Source organism: Lutjanus erythropterus, chromosome 3, assembly GCF_056507025.1.
Source record: "Lutjanus erythropterus isolate fLutEry1 chromosome 3, fLutEry1.hap2, whole genome shotgun sequence".
In the NCBI taxonomy this organism is placed as follows: domain Eukaryota; kingdom Metazoa; phylum Chordata; class Actinopteri; order Lutjaniformes; family Lutjanidae; genus Lutjanus; species Lutjanus erythropterus.
Window position 1 is genome coordinate 24,747,340 of NC_139319.1, and position 16,103 is coordinate 24,763,442.

The following is a 16,103-nucleotide window of genomic DNA, read 5'->3' on the forward strand; positions in this document are numbered from 1 at the left end:
ATGTGGCCATGGAGCCCACTTTAGGGAGTGTGTGTGTGTTTTCTTGGGCATGTGCATGTGTGTGTGTGTGTATATCCTCACGGTATGTTCATATGACTTTTATGACTCTAAGTTCACACATTCTGTAAGGGTGGAAAGTGCCATAAGAATATTGCTTTGGTTGCTTTCTCAATTCATTCTCCAATTATCTTTTTCAATCAATTATCTTACCACATATTTCCTTTGCAACACCACCTAATTCAGTACAATGCAAAAAGTTGCAAAGGCAAAATTCATCCATGTGTTTAGGTTTAGAAGCTTATTGACACAGACCTCCTCTCAAGACGAGCTGGTAAACTAATGTAGCACGCAAGTTAACCGTTAATATGCTACCCATCCACTGGGTATGCTAACACTCCTGAGCCACAATAACTCCCAACACTTTTTTTTTTTTAAGTTCTGGCATTTTGTTCCTGGGATTTTATGTCATTTCATAAAATGAAGAGGGGAAAAAAGCTAAAGAGCTTGTGAACTGACAAGTAGGGTTATTAGTCCTGTCATTAACGAGAGCAATACAAGTTCCCACAGTTTCTTATAAATATGTATTTATACCATCATCTCCTGTTTTATAACTGTCTGCTAAAAATGCTTCTTTACTACAGCAGAGGGTTTCAATAAAAGTCGATGGTGCAACACTGCTAATAAGCCACGATAGCTTCCTTCTTCTTCCACTCTTCAGGCTCCCCCCACAGACAGCAGAAGAAGGGGATGGAGCTTCTGGGTTTGAAAAGTGAAGCTAATGCTGAAGTGCCTTACCGGTAGAATCAGTAGGATTTGTCTGAGCTGTTCGTAAACACACCAGAAATATGCCAGGATGTCAAATACCAATGTTTTGGTTTGGCCCCAAGCATCCTGAGCACAGCAAAATTATGAGAAACTAAGGAAATACAGACAGAGGGCTGCAGGGTCTCTGCAGACACAGACACCACCACACACTTCTCATGGGTCATAAGTGATGATTGAGCAGGATTATGTTGATGTGAGTCGATACATTATCTTTAGGGAAATGTTGCCTATAATGCCTTTAAACCTGCATGATTCAGGGCGGGTCTACAGTTTGATTGACAAGTCATTCTTGAGTCCATCCAGTGCAACACACAGAACTCAAATCAAACTGTCAAACTTAGCAGTGTTGATCAAATATGGATCAAGATGATGCTACTGCACTGCCTCTTTCTCACTCAAAATGTTTTCAGAAGCATATTTTAGCACACTGTTTAGCTGTGAAATGAGATACTATATAGGTGAACCAAAACCAAGCAGCACCTAAGTTGCAGTATGTCACCTGCCAGCTCCATGCTCTCTGTGGTGCGACACTTGTTCTGGTTGAAACAAGATGGTGACTTCCATAATGCCAAATTCAAGGGTTCAGAATGGAAGTCTACAAATCAAAGGGGGTGATGACAGAGGCGTTGTCCACTCAGCTCTGTCATGGATTGCTATTTCTTAATTGTGCAACCTTATGTGACAAAGCTTCTTACAGTTGAACTCTACATGAAAAATTGTGCAGATTTACTTCAACTGGTCACAGTTCTACTCCCTGTGACATATGTATATTATTCAGTTTGGTTCCTGGACTACAATTTAACAGCTGATATTTTCTCTTGGTCACAAATAAGCCACAAGGTTTTCATTTTCCACTCGTCACACACACATGCTTACTGGCCCAGCAAGAAGATCAAAGTTGTCTCTGCAGGTGTGCACACACACACACACACACGCAAACAAAGTGAGAGAACCTTGACATCTCAAGGGTGTTTAGCCTTCCATACACACACACACACACACACACACACACACACACACACACACACACACTTCAGTCATGCACAAAGGCTCTCCCATCAATACTGCGTTTATTGAGTGGGGTATTTTGAGGGAGCCAGGAGGAGGGCGTGACAGCTCGGCTCTGAGATTAAAACAATCCTCTCTTGATTTCTTCCTCACTCAGGGGAAAAGCGGAAGCTGTCTGTTATCGTTTGTTTCTATTATTATTCCCCATTTACAGTTTGGGTGTTCACACGGGGCCTTAAATGAGAGAATAAACGATTTGTCTTCTGTGTCTCTCCTATTTTGAGGCAGCTGCCCAGAAAACTGTGACTGTCTGAGAAGTCAGGTTGTTACAGTAAGAAGGGGGAAACCCAAAATGTACATTGATTTGTTGCCCGCTGGCTCGCAAGGTTTCATCTGATATACTCTACAGTGCAGGGAAAACTGTGGCGTCATACTGTGACCAATAGCTTCTTTAGTTAAAGCAATTTAAAGGCTTTTGCAACTAAAACTGTATTTTCAAACCCTTTGCCCACGTTCAGTTTCAGACTTTATTTTATGCCTTTGTTTAAAACCTATTGAACCATCTTTATCCCACATGGTATCAGCACAAACTCTATGAGTCAGAATTATAATTTCTTCAATTTAACAAACTATAAAACTGCCAAGAACCATAAATAAATGAGAAATTTACAACTATGTAAAAATGCACAAATATTTCTTTATTAGATCATCTAGCAGCACATAAAGCCACAAATTAATGAAAAATAATAGGTGAACAGAGCTAATGGCACTGAAGGCACTTTTCATTCAAGCAATTACAAGAAACGTTCATATTTTGTTGATTTCTGAGGCCTCTGTGGGGAAAAGTGGTAATGTTTCCAATGTAATTACAACATGCAAAGTCAAAAATAAATTTATCTAAAGAAAAATCCCCTCTGGCCACTCACTCCGCCGGGGAAAATGTAAACACAGGCTCGTTTCATCTGATTTCAAGTAGAATCCACCCCAGGTATTAAGAACACCCATGTAGAAATGGCTGATCTTCTCACAAATGACCTTGTTTGCTTCTGTAGGTCATAGAGAAGCATCAGTATAAAACTGAGACTGCTTCATAGTTAAAAACTTTGGTAGCTTTAAAGTTATATTTTGAATGAACTCTAAAGAGCAACAAAATGAACATCTTTAAAGAACCAAGGCAGCAATGACAATATAACATTGTGATAGTATTAAATTATATTACTTTTAACAGGAGCACACACAGCTCTGGAAAATGTAATCCCTTAAGGACGTCTCTCTGTCCCTCGTGTAGCTTTTTATATGTTTCAGGCAAATTCATGCAGCATCTGCAGGCATAGTAGTGCCACTGCAACGTTATTCTGGCTCACAGAGAGTAATCAACTGGAACCACAGCTGCCGGACGGACGCAGAGCAGTGTGACAGACCAATAGATGACACTGTCTGCACTCTGATTGTACTCAGACTATTGTTACTTCGGCATACTCTGACCCCAGGGCAGTTATTGTTCATAATGATGATGATGATGGTATTGATGGCTACAATGACAAAATAAAATGTAAAAAAAACAAGGAGGTGGAGGATGATGAGGATGATGAAAGCGATGACAGATTTGTTGAGCAGTTGCTGCTTTGTTTCCCAGGACCTTGAAGGTCACGTAACTGTAAAGCCTTTATAATGTTTGTGTTTGAGTCTGTCTAAGAAGGAAATGACTGAGGGAATGTAAAAGAGGCGTCGACCCTGAGGTTGACAGAGACAGAGAGACTTTGGGAAGAAGAGAACAGGAATGGGTGAGCGCAGAGGAGAGTGGGCGAGAGATAGATTTAGGAAGGAAGTTCGGGAGCTCTTGCAGAGGAAAGTTACCACGATGACGACTCGTGTGTTGGTCATCAGCAACACAGGTGTTCTCTGATGTCATGAATGCCAAAATCTGTCTTGTGTCCAATGAAAAGAGATCCTTTGTGTTTGTACAATATTGTGACATGCATATACTGTATACACTGTAAAAATCATACGGGAATTTGGTGGGACCATCTTTTTTCAGTAACTTAAAGTAAACATAGTATTTATTGTATTTTCAAAACACTCCTCTCCTAACCTGAATTCTTTTGACTTCAAATGATGAGTTGAATTAATGTATTATACAGAGTTCAATCAACTCATTAAATTAAGTTTCTAAATAAAAACATGAGCAGCCTATTAACATACTTCCCAGCATGCATTGCTTGAGAGTTAAAAATCTCCTGAGACCATTGTTATTTTATAGTTTGAAGAAAACATATAAGATGAAAATTTGCTGTGTGTCTTTAATACACTTTAAATTCAGTGTGTACCCCCGTTCACTTAAATAAACGCACTGACAGCAGTTTCACATATCGAAGTGGCTCCAGCAGGAGCAGCTGCAGCTATAAGTTCTTTGTGTGACATGAAGAACCGACTCTTCAAGCTGAGAAAATGTAAAAACACTTCTCTTGTAAGGTTTTTGTAACACGTTTTCTCACATACAACTGAATTAACATCAAGTTTGTGACTAGAAAAGTCTGGGTTTTTTTTTAAATCATTACACGATTACCTCAATTTGTCTTTTCATATTCAGAGAACTTAAAAAAATTAAGGCGGTCTGGATACCAACTATTATAAGATGAAACAAAAAAGTTTATTTTTATAGTGTATAGGGGAGATTTGGGCTGCACCTAAGCATTATTTATAATCTGCAGATAATTTTCTTCAATAAGCAACAAATTGTTTTATCTAGTCTTTAAAATGTTGGGTAAATGTTACAAAACAGTGAAAAAACAAGCCCAATGTGACATATTCAAATTACTCATTTTATACACATAACAAAATCTCAACATCTTTAATTTACTGTTTTACCAAATTCTTCATATTTTAAAAGGGAAACCAACAAATTAGAATAGTTGTCCATTCACGTTGTGTTGATTGACCCACACCATCCACCTCCACTCTTTTCTTTGCTGTTATGTCTGTTCTATTCCTATGTAAGTACAAGGAAGTCCAATTCCTTGTGTGTAGACAGATATTTGATAAAATCAATATTTGATATAATATCATCAACTATCTCATCTCCTGGTTTTGTAATGCTGCTACAAATACATATTAAAAAGAAGGTCACCGCTGAATCACGATGTAAAAAGTACCATTTACAGCAGACATTACAAAGGACCAGAATTTAGCAGCATCCTTCCCCTTCAAGTGTGTAAGAGAATCTATTGAGGCTGCATGATTTGTCATTTGATTTGTCCATAAATCTTATGCCCTGGCCCCCTATTTTAGGACCCACAGTTGTTCCTCTTCTCTTCTTCTTACCTCCTTTATCAATTAGTCTCAAATACAGAATAAAATACAGAATAAATTAACACGTGTGTTTTTATAATGCTTCTACAAATACATATTGTAACGGATTCATTGGTTATAAAAATATGTAAAAATGTCAATTAATAGCCAACATTTTGAAGAAGATAAAGAAGGTGATTTCCAGTCTATGTATGAGTATGTATGAACATTCACTCAATGTGTTTATTAATAAGCATGTGCATATACACCTTTGTCTGTTTATTATATTGTGATATAAGTGCAGTTGCGGATATTTTCTTGGAAACAATCCAAGACCCTTCAAAGTCTGGGGACTGACCAGTCTGGTGTGATATGTGTGTGTGTGTGTGTGTGTGTGTGTGTGTGTACATGCACGTAGGCGTGAACCTGCTTGTGTGTGTGTTATGAAAAGTGTGTATGTGTGTGTAGGTATTGGTGGTGGAGGGGGAGGAGGGGTGGTGGAGGTTCCTTATCTACAGGCCACAGGCAGCTTTTGAGGCTCTTATCAGCAGCCACCATATTGTACGAGCACATCCTCTTGTCCAGCAGGGAGCGGAAAACTCTCCTTGCAACATGGTTCTCCCTCTCTCTCTCCCCCTCTCCTCTCCCTGTTTCTCTCTCTCCCACCTCATATTTGCCAGCACCAGAGCTCTCCGACTGGCAACCAAGTGGAGCATTGTGTCTTCTTGGCGAATGAGAGATAGAAGGGACAGACAGGACAGTGAAAGATAGAGAGGTGAGACAGCCATATATGGAGGCAGATCTTTGTTCAAAGGAGCAACTTCACAGCCAAAAAAACAAATAAGTACGTTTTGGACTGACTTCATCCCTCTGTGAATATTTGGGACTTTTATTTTTTTAATTTAATTTCATTTTGTTTTTAATTTGTTAGCCATTTTTAAAGAGATTTACATGTTTTGAGCCATGTCAGACAGTTTGGCTCCAGTTCTGATGTCAGAGATTGACAGACAAACACTGACAGGCTGCAGTGGAGTGTGAGCGACCTAAGGAGAAGGAGGAGGAGGAGGAGGACGTTAAACACTGAGGAGATACACCATGTGCGTTCACAGATCACTTCAACTCTGACGGATTTTGCATGACAGACAGACGAGCCACACTGGAAGCCACAATGCATCTGTGAGTACTTATTTAATATGGTAAATTTGATTTTTTTTTATCTTAGCTTGTAGAGCGCGAGTGGTCTGCAGCCGCTAACTTAAAAAAATAATAATAAAAACAACAAAAAGCATGTGATCGGTGTCATTTGTTCCATATGTCATAGACAGTGTGTACTTTTGGTGAAGCAGTCTAATTTCCGTTGAAAACTGGTTATGAAAATGTGGTTATTTAATGGTAAAGAGACACAAATTTAATATCAGGTCATGCCAGATGGTTTGCTGGATGGTCATTTACTGTACTGGGAAAATATATTTTTTCTGAGAGTCTTCTGGTTATGATAAATATTCATTATCGGGCTGCAACGAGTGATTATTTTCAGTTTCCATTAACCTGTTGATTATTTTCTCAGTTAATCGATCAGTTGTTTGGTCTATAAAATGTCAGTCAGTGTTTCCCAAAACCCAACAGGATGTCCTCAGATGTCTTGTTTTGCCCACAACCCAAAGATATTCAGTTTTGGGGTGAAGAAACAAGAAAATATTCGTATCATGTATTTGGCTTAAACAATAATATGGGGCAATAACAAAAATATATTTGTCAGAAAGAAAAGACATATATTGGGCAAACACAAAATATAAAATCTAGTGCAATGAAATTAAAATATTTTGATATAAAATATTTTTAAACACCTGTGCCAGAGAATACTGGCTTGAAATCAAACGCTCTATCATCTATAGTGCAACACAATATATGAGGAGTCATACTGGGCAACCACAGCAAAATTAATTAAAACTGTGCAAAAATATTACATTGTTACACTATTCCTTCGCTACGGGTTCTTCTCACTAAGATATTTATATGACACTAAATATGACAGTGCTGCAAAATTTGATGACAAAAAAACTCTCTACAACATAGTGAAAGAGAGAACTGTCCAAAATAAAGTCATGACCACTAGAAAAGACAAAACAGGAACAATTGCGATTGCAAAACCTGTGAAATCATAAGAGTGTTACTGCCTTTGCATGGCAGACTAAAACAAACGGTGAATTGACTTAATGTCCAGCATTTCAACATCATCCCTATCAGTACGTAGTATGAGATGCATCTGTAAATGTCCATGAATTAAATTCAGTTTTTAATGTCACTGAGGAAACCAGCACCAACAAGTACTCGTCACATTTTAACACCAGCTCTCATGGTGCTTATCTATAAAATCTTGACCTTTGAGCATGTTTTCATGTCTTGAACCTTTCACTAAATATACACCAAATATATATCCTGAGTGCATTTTTTTTTCTTCTTTTTCTTTTGTTCAACAGACTCTTTGATTTCAATCCAATCTTCAGCGGTCTGGGACGTTTTGAACGCTTAAAAGGATTTTGACTCACATCCTCAAAATACACACAGACACAGACGGACAGATTCATTAAGAGCAGCCACTGGAGACTCGTTCAAAAACCTAGAGTCTGCTGCTCAGGATGTGCTGTAAGAAAAATCCACACCAAATGAGACCGCAACAACCACCCGCCGACTCTACACTGCACCCAGAGACGACACCGCAGAAATAGTCGTCCATTAAAGACTAAGAGGACAGAAAACGTGTTTCTTCTGCAGAGTTGTAATGAGGGGATGAATTCAGGCTAATGAATTTCAGGTTTGCCAGAGGAAAATCTACATCTTTAGCGAGGTAGAGCAGCAGAATATTGCATAATCTACAGGAAAGCGGAGCAGAGGAAGAGGAAATAAAGGGTTAAAAGTTGCCTATATGGAAAATACCCACACATTTGGTAAAGAGAGGTTTAAAGGACTCTGTAGGACAAGCTGCAGGTGGTACATGAAGATGTTAGTTACTGACACACACATATAAAGACACCACTGGGACAAGACACACTGATACACACACACACACTGGAGCTTGGCACTGACAGAGATTCCTCCAGAGACTTCCCCACCATGATGGAGAAGCTGAACCCCACCAGCACACCTGTCTCGCCCCCCAACCTACCTCGCTCCTCTTCCTCCTCTCCCACCGCCTCCTCCCCATCCTGCGCCTCCGTCGAGCAGCACAGTCCCCTCCAGAACAAGACATCCTTGGACGCTCCCACCAGCTCACTTCCCACTAACAAGACAGGGCACAAGGGACACACGAATGTCCCCACGACGACGGTGTTAACCAGTCATCACGGAGATACAGCTGCTGCACCTGAGCCTATCGTCATGGAGACCGAGGAGGAGGAGGAGGAGAGGCAAAGAGGACCGACATCCACCCCAGCTGCCCCAGCTGCTTCTGCCAATGGCTCCCCAACTCTTTCCTCTCCACCTCCACTCCTGCCGGCACCAGCCAAGACGTCCCCATGCCCTCTTCCGCCTCCTACCTCCAACACGTCTTTCCCTTCATCCTCATCATCACTCTCTCCTCTTCCTCCACACATTCCGGTCATCAGCCTCGGTCACAGCAAACCCCCTCTTCCACTCACCAGTACACCTTTGACTGCCCTCCACCCGATTCCCAACCTCCTACATGGACCCCATGGGGAGCTTCGCCGCAGTCAGCTGACCGGCCTGCCTGCAACCAGCCCAGGAGCTTCTGGATCTTCTGTAGGCTCTGTTGGGCCTTCATCAGCTCCCTCCTCAGGGCCCCTGCTGCCTCAGCAGTACCTGTCTGCACACCCCTTCTTCACCAGGTGAGATATGGCTCATAAGCATTGTGGTTCCAAACTTTTCTCCTCTGTGGGAGGTAAGAAGAGTAAGTTGAATAATAAGAAAGAAAATAAGATAACTGTCTTGTAACTGCTCTTGTTTTTTTTAAGCTTGGAACCATAGCATCAGCAGACAGTACTTATCAGTGGTGTGGACTTGAGTCACATGACTTGGGCTCGAGTCACACTCAAATCACAAATTTGATTTGGACTTGACAACTCAAGATGGACTTAAACACAATGACTCATGACATCACTTGGACTTGAGCCTTTTGTCCTGAAAATACTTACTTCCCAAAAAACAAAGATTAAAAAGTGTGCTGATTAAAAAGCGTGAATGTATGAATCAATAAATTTCCCTTCATTTCCTGACTCTACTAACACTGGAGTCAAAGGTAGAATCAGTGGGATTTGAGCTGTTCATAAACTCACCAGAAAGATACCGGGACAGCAAATAGTGACACTGTGGGCTGGTAAAGCGTCATGAGCACAGCAAAATAATGAAAAATAGGAAACAGAGGCAGAGGGCAGGGTCTCTGCAGTTACAGACACCAACACACACTTCTAGTGGGTCATATGTGATGAATGAAAGGAAATATGTTTATATGGGTCTATACATTGTTGTTGCATATTATACCTTAAAAGCTATTTGTTCTCAGAAAGTTAACATTCAGTTCCCCAGATCTACTTTATTTGAACCAATCCAACATTTGAAGGAGAGAACCATGAAGAACTAATGTTACGTTACTGAGCTCTGCTTGGAAACATTATACCAAAGACAAATCTGTTTGTATCCAAAAACTATACAGTGGGCAACAAAAAACTAATTGCAGTATGGAAAGTGTGTTAATAGGGATTAATCTAGTGATTATTTTCACAAGGAATCAATCAATCCTTCAGTCTATAAAATGTCCAAAAAAAAGTGGGAGATGCTTCTTTCAATGAGCTCAAGATTATGTCTTCTGATTGCTTTTTTGTCCATAAGTCCAAAACACAGACTCTTCATATACTATCATAAAGGACAAAGAAAAGCACCAAATCCTCATATTTGAGAAGCTGCAACCACCAGATATTTCACATTTTTAAAAAAAAAAATTTAATGATTAATTGAATTACAATTGAATTTTCAAAATGGTTGGGACCTAGTTTTCTTTTGATCAACTAATTGATTAATCAACTCAGCTACAGTTAAAGTTACACAAAGAACGGCACGTCAAGGCTTTGCTCTTGAAATGACATACCGTTAGGTCAAGAGTGCATTATTACTTGATTATGACTCAGAACTCAACGATCAGGACTTATGGAACTTGCAAAGACTTAAAACTTTGCACTCACGTTGTTGTAGAAAAAATTACATGGTCCCACCACTAACTTCACTAAGCATGCAAACAGATGTGAAGCTCTAAATCAGTGGTTCTCAAATAGGGGTCTGAGGACCCCCCAGGGGTCTGTAGCACTCAGCCAGGGGGTCTGTGAAAAGCTTTTTTGACTCATTCATTAAAATGATCAAAAGTTATTTATTTTTTATGTTTGTTTATTAATTTAGTTTTTACAAAAGCCATCAGTATAGCCTGCATTTGTTTTATGATAAGACTTTAGCAATCCTTACTTATTTACATAAACTATTTCCTAGCCTTGTTAGTGTTGTTTTTAGTGTTTTTTTAGTAAGACCTATTTTATTTCACTTTTATATATATATATATATATATATATATATATATATATATATATATATATATATATATATACACACACACACACACACACACATATATATAGTATTGTATGTCATTAAAATACACAACATTTTCTGAAAAAAACAATGCACAGACTGAGAAACATAATCCCTTTCAATCATCACTTATGACCCACTAAAAGTGTGTGACGGTGGCTATATCTGTAGAGACCTGCCCTCTGCCTGTATTTCTCATTAATATAATGTGATTGGGACACTTTACCAACCCACAACATCTGTATTTGACGTCGGAACGAGACACAATAATAAACGATCTTTCTGGCGTGTTTACAAACAGCTCAGAAAACCCTACGGATTCTACCTTTAAAATAATCGCGTGTGTAATAATTCTGTGTTGATATTTCTAATGCATTTCTCTTGTGTTGTTCTTTCACATAACTCAGTAAAAGTGTAAAAAATACTCTTACTCTTGTAAGGGGTCACCGCCTGAGAAAAAACAGAGGCCCTCTGCTCTAAACTACAAAATACAACAAATATGCTTTCTTGAGATGTTACTTTATGCTGCTTCGTTGGTAACTATGGGAAGTTTCTGTTTCATAGGAAACCTCAACTGCTGGGATTTCGTGACTTCCCATTGTGATTAATAGTCTCTGTGCTGTATGGTTACATGAAATTGACAGCAGGATGTGTGGGACATTCACTCACATTTCTCACAATGCTCATGTTTGGCCATGTGTGACTACTGAACACGTTGCATCATGCAATTTCTTTTGTGTGCATTTAGGACCAAAATCCTGAGGAGATATTTTGAAACTATACATTTAGTTTTAATTGCAGCTAAATTTAGTTGCTGAACTGACAAAAGGTGACTTAACAGACCTTGTGAAGTACTTTTTGGGCTTATAAAATTGGCAACTCTTAGCTTACACTCATGAAGAAAGGCGTCCATTTGCAGACATTATCAAAGCCCTCCTACTGTTCATCTATTCACCACTCCAAAAAGGATTTTCCACACAGTTTCTGTCTGTAACAGAGGAGCATCAGCTATGTTAAAAGCAGAACTTTCTTCACAGTGACTACATCTATGGTTTCACCATCTGTCATGGAGGTCTGGGAATAAGGTTCCCTCCTCACTTCTCTCTGGTGTGTTTATAACAGGAAGCATTGATCTATTTCACCCACCCCTGAGGTAGAATCAGCTAGTAACCAGACTTAATGAGACTGGGCTAAAACTCTGCATGCACACTCAATCAATGCCACCAACATAATCACACCTCAGTTAATGGCTTCCACCATCTTCTTGATTTCTCCAGCCATTCGCTCAAGACTTCTCTCTGTTTAAGAGGAGAGGTGGTTGAACAACCTTAGATGTCTGTAAAATATTTTCGTATTCGTCTGCATTTTATCTTCTACTTTGTTTGTGAATGCAGTTACATAAAAGTCACATTTTCACACAAATTGTTCTGTTTCTATGTCTAGTTCTTACCTGGGTCCTTCAGGAGGAAACTATAGTGTCATCAACAACAGCCGGATCAAGAGAAGACCTTCATCACACTTTGAGATGGAGATCAGTGAGTGTAAGTTTCTTTGCGACCAAATAAAGAATTGGATGTTAGTTTTAATACAACCATAGTTATCGTATATGAACTGCTGATTAACAGGGGCGTATGACTGTGGGGAAAGGGGATGGAGATTACAGGGCCTTCATTAGGAACAGTGCTGACGATCTGGCAGCAAACAGAAGCACAGCTGCCTCTGAAAACGATGAAACACAGGCTCATATAGAATACAGTGCATCATGCTTCAACATGCAGCTAATGAAACAGTTAGCTTTGCAAAAACTTACAAACCATAAAAATCCACAGGCTTTTCATCACATAGACCAGAGGTCTGCAACCTGAGGCTCCAGAGCCAGATGTAGCTCTTCAGCTCCTCTCCAGTGGCTCCCTGTGACTTTGGGGAAAAAAAATTATATGGAAATGAGTAACATTATATATATTTTTTATATATTTTTCATGTTTGATTGTTGTAGGTCTATAAAAAAGTTTAGACAGCTCAAAATTTTAAGCCAACATACTTTATACATAGTACATCAGTTCTGAGCCCAAGTCAAATTCTTCAGTTTTGAAAAGGTTTTCCCAACTTTCTTTCAATCTTTTGTTGAGATAATTTACTTTTCTTCTTTAGATAAATGTAAATATTTGAATTTTAGAAATCCGAAAATGTTGGATTTAAAAAGATATAGTGTAAACCATTTAATTTTAAGGCAACAAAATAGTAACAAATCAGGTTCACAGTTAACTGTGACCAAATTTTGAAAACCTTTTTTTTTGTAGTTTCTCTATCTTTAGCTTTTATTATAAATGTATCAAAGGAAGAATAGTAAATTAACTAAAGGTTAAAACAAAAGGTCAGCGTAAAAGTTTGAGTTGGGCACAAAACTCAAAAATCTATTGCAGTATGTTGTAAACCAAATTTCAAAAAAGTGTTAATATTTCATCAACTAACATATGCATCAAAGACTGTGTTTATGGTTCGGTGTCTTTTCCTCTAAATTGTGATGGTGACTCGTCTTCTTGAGTCTCCATAAGCTATGACTGCCAAAAAAATGTCTTCAGGGAAAAGAGAGCATTTAATAGTTGCAGCTCCAGACAGATTTTTTTTTTCCCCCTTTTTTGGCCAAAAATTGCTCTTTTGATTGTAAAAGTTGCAGACCCCTGACACAGACCAATCCAACTAATGTTGTCTGTAGTTCAAATTAAAAATAACTTAAAATAACGCAGGAGAAGTTTTTCAAAACGTGCTGGACAGTTGTAACCTGACAGCCAGATGGTTTGTTACACAGAGCCCCCTGGGAAATCGTCCTTAGAAACTGTTTGAAAAAGAGCAGGCCAGTTCAGGAAAAAAAAAACAAAAAAAAACATGGGCTAACTTCAACCAATCAGATCAACGCCTCCCCAGACGCTTCTCTCCTTTTGTCAACTAGTCCTATGAAAAAAAACAGCATCACTTTCTCTCAGTACTTTCTTATCTCCTTCTGAGGCTTTCAGCCCAAAGCCCAGTTGACATAAATGTTTAAAATTATGCATCATAGATACATATTTAGATGTATTTAAAAGTTAGTTAATTATCCCAAACAGCTGGACACTAATTATTAGCATGTTTCTCACACAGATGTAACAAGTGCATTTGTTGGTGGACTATTTTCAGTGGTGTAGTAATACAGACTTGGTGCTCTAGTCTAGTGAGTATTTACAGCAGAAGGATAGACTTTCCACCAGAAAACCCTTTCTGGCAGAAATCTTTCTGTCAACTCTCGTGTAAAGGTTATTGTTGACTCATTATTTTTACACTTAGTTGACCTAGTGTCTCATGTTTCTTCTTCTTCGTCTTCTTCTCATTATTACTATTATTATTATCATTATTTTCTGTTTTCTGTTGCAGTTTGGCTGCTGTTATACTAATACACATTCTACAGTTTTATATTACTTAGTTACAGTTACAGTTCTCAGGATTTTCAGGAAATCAGACTCCTTTCTTAATACTATTCACAGTCTTCATTTTCTCTGAAGTAGCCATTCAATATATTTTTACATTCTGCTACTACTATTCTACTGTATATAGTAATCATTAAAGGCGGAGTCCGCCATCCCTGCCCTGGTTTTCAACACATAGTCTACCTACATACAAATACAGGACTTAGAACATGAGTTTATTTGTTGTTTAGGAAACAACAGACAGATTTGTTGGCTTCTAAATAAACGTAAGTTCCCATGTTTACTGCAATGAATGAACGTATCCCAGTGAAACAACGTGGCTTACTGACATGTTTTTTCATAGTTTTAATAGAGAAATAAGCTCTATCAGGCTTTGGCTACACAGTAGTACTTAATTGTTGGTGTTGGTCTTTTTATGGGATTTATTGACAATATGAAGAATATACTATATCAACATTTTCTTATATCTCTTAATGCCCTGCACACTAAACACTGTGTTTCTGTATATCTAACAGGTCCTCCTCAGAAAATTGCTCGCCGTGTCTTCACCAACAGCCGTGAACGCTGGCGACAGCAGAACGTGAACGGTGCTTTCTCTGAGCTGAGGAAGCTCATTCCTACACACCCTCCTGACAAGAAGCTCAGTAAAAATGAAATCCTGCGTCTGGCTGTCAAGTACATCAACTTCTTGGTCACTCTGCTCAACGACCAGGCACAGGACAAGAGCAGGGACTCAGCAGAGGATGAGGCCGAGGATGAAAACACCACAGCTGGGTTGGACAGCAACAAACTGAACCCTCTTTTTCAGTGTGAGACTCCTCCTCCGTCTCACCCTGCCCCGCCATCCTCAGCCCATCCCGCCTTGGCGACAGTCCACAGAGACAGAGACTCAACTGACTCAGTCATAGCTCTGGCCTCTCCAGCAACATCGAGTTGCTACGGAGACACGGACAGTGAGGAGAGCTTTGGGGGTAAGACCTCTTTGGTGACCCACGGTATTCTGGGAAAGGTCAAAGGTCAGATAAGGATGGTGGCAGCCACAAATGATGAGCGGTGACATCAAAAGACAGTAAACACTGATGTGTGCAGCTACCTGGAGTTTAAATGTCACACTGACGGACAGAACAGGACACATAACTATCACCAGGCGTCAAACGTAGTGTGAATATGTAAGAGAAGATTTATTTTTCTTTTCTGTTTGACTGGGTTGCACCAACAAAGATTAATTTAATCTAAGATTAGTCCTCATTAGAGCAAATGCAGGTTTAAAATGAATGAATCCAGATTTAAGATTAAGCAGAGCTCTGTTGTGCAATTAAAAACTAAGTTTACTAAGTTTGGTCAATCAAATTTTAGTGATGTGAACCAAAATTAAATAGTTTAAAATAAATACATAAAAAATAAATGTGTGTGCTGTTGGAACCTAGTAAGCATAAAAGAGGGGAGGTGGGGCCAAAAAGTAAAAAAGACTATATTGTTTGCTTGGTAGCTAAATACTTAACAAAACATTGCATTACTGGCTAGCTGGCTAAAATGTTCTAAAAAAAAAACAAAACAAAAAGTTATATTGTTTGCTAGCTAGCAAAACAGTTGGTTAGCCTAGTTAGCCTACTCATGATGGCTCAGCAGCGAATTATTTTGCTCAATCCATCTAAAAAAGGCAGCCATTTTAAAAGTGACACCTCCTCAAATGTAAACTTAAAGTTAATACTGGATCAAAGTTGAATCAGAAGTTAAAGGTTTGGTGCAAATGTGTTAAATTTAATTTAGATTTAGAGTAAAAATGAATAATTTCAAAGTTAAACCAGGATATAACTGGATTTAAACAATTAATCCTTGTTGGTGCAACGCAGCCTTCATGTTTTTTTCAGTAATGTGTAAACACTGAGTGTGAAGCTCTGTGTTTTAGGAATATACTGAACTGTGCTC

General features: G+C 38.9%; 1 protein-coding gene across 2 annotated transcripts; it reads left to right on the top strand.

Moving 5' to 3' along the window:
* The first annotated feature begins 5,687 nt into the window (after positions 1–5,687).
* On the top strand, positions 5,688–15,248 carry lyl1 (LYL1 basic helix-loop-helix family member). 2 transcript variants are annotated; one of them, XM_084715549.1, is made up of 4 exons: positions 5,688–6,297; positions 7,602–8,966; positions 12,157–12,248; positions 14,690–15,248. In XM_084715549.1, the coding sequence occupies exons 2-4, from the start codon at positions 8,236–8,238 to the stop codon at positions 15,229–15,231; spliced, it is 1,365 nt and encodes a 454-aa protein (XP_084571675.1). In that variant the 5' UTR covers positions 5,688–6,297; positions 7,602–8,235; the 3' UTR covers positions 15,232–15,248. The 2 variants fall into 2 exon arrangements, with proteins under 2 accessions (XP_084571675.1, XP_084571674.1); XM_084715548.1 differs by having other exon boundaries at positions 5,689–6,297; positions 12,157–12,254.
* The last annotated feature ends 855 nt before the right edge of the window (positions 15,249–16,103 follow it).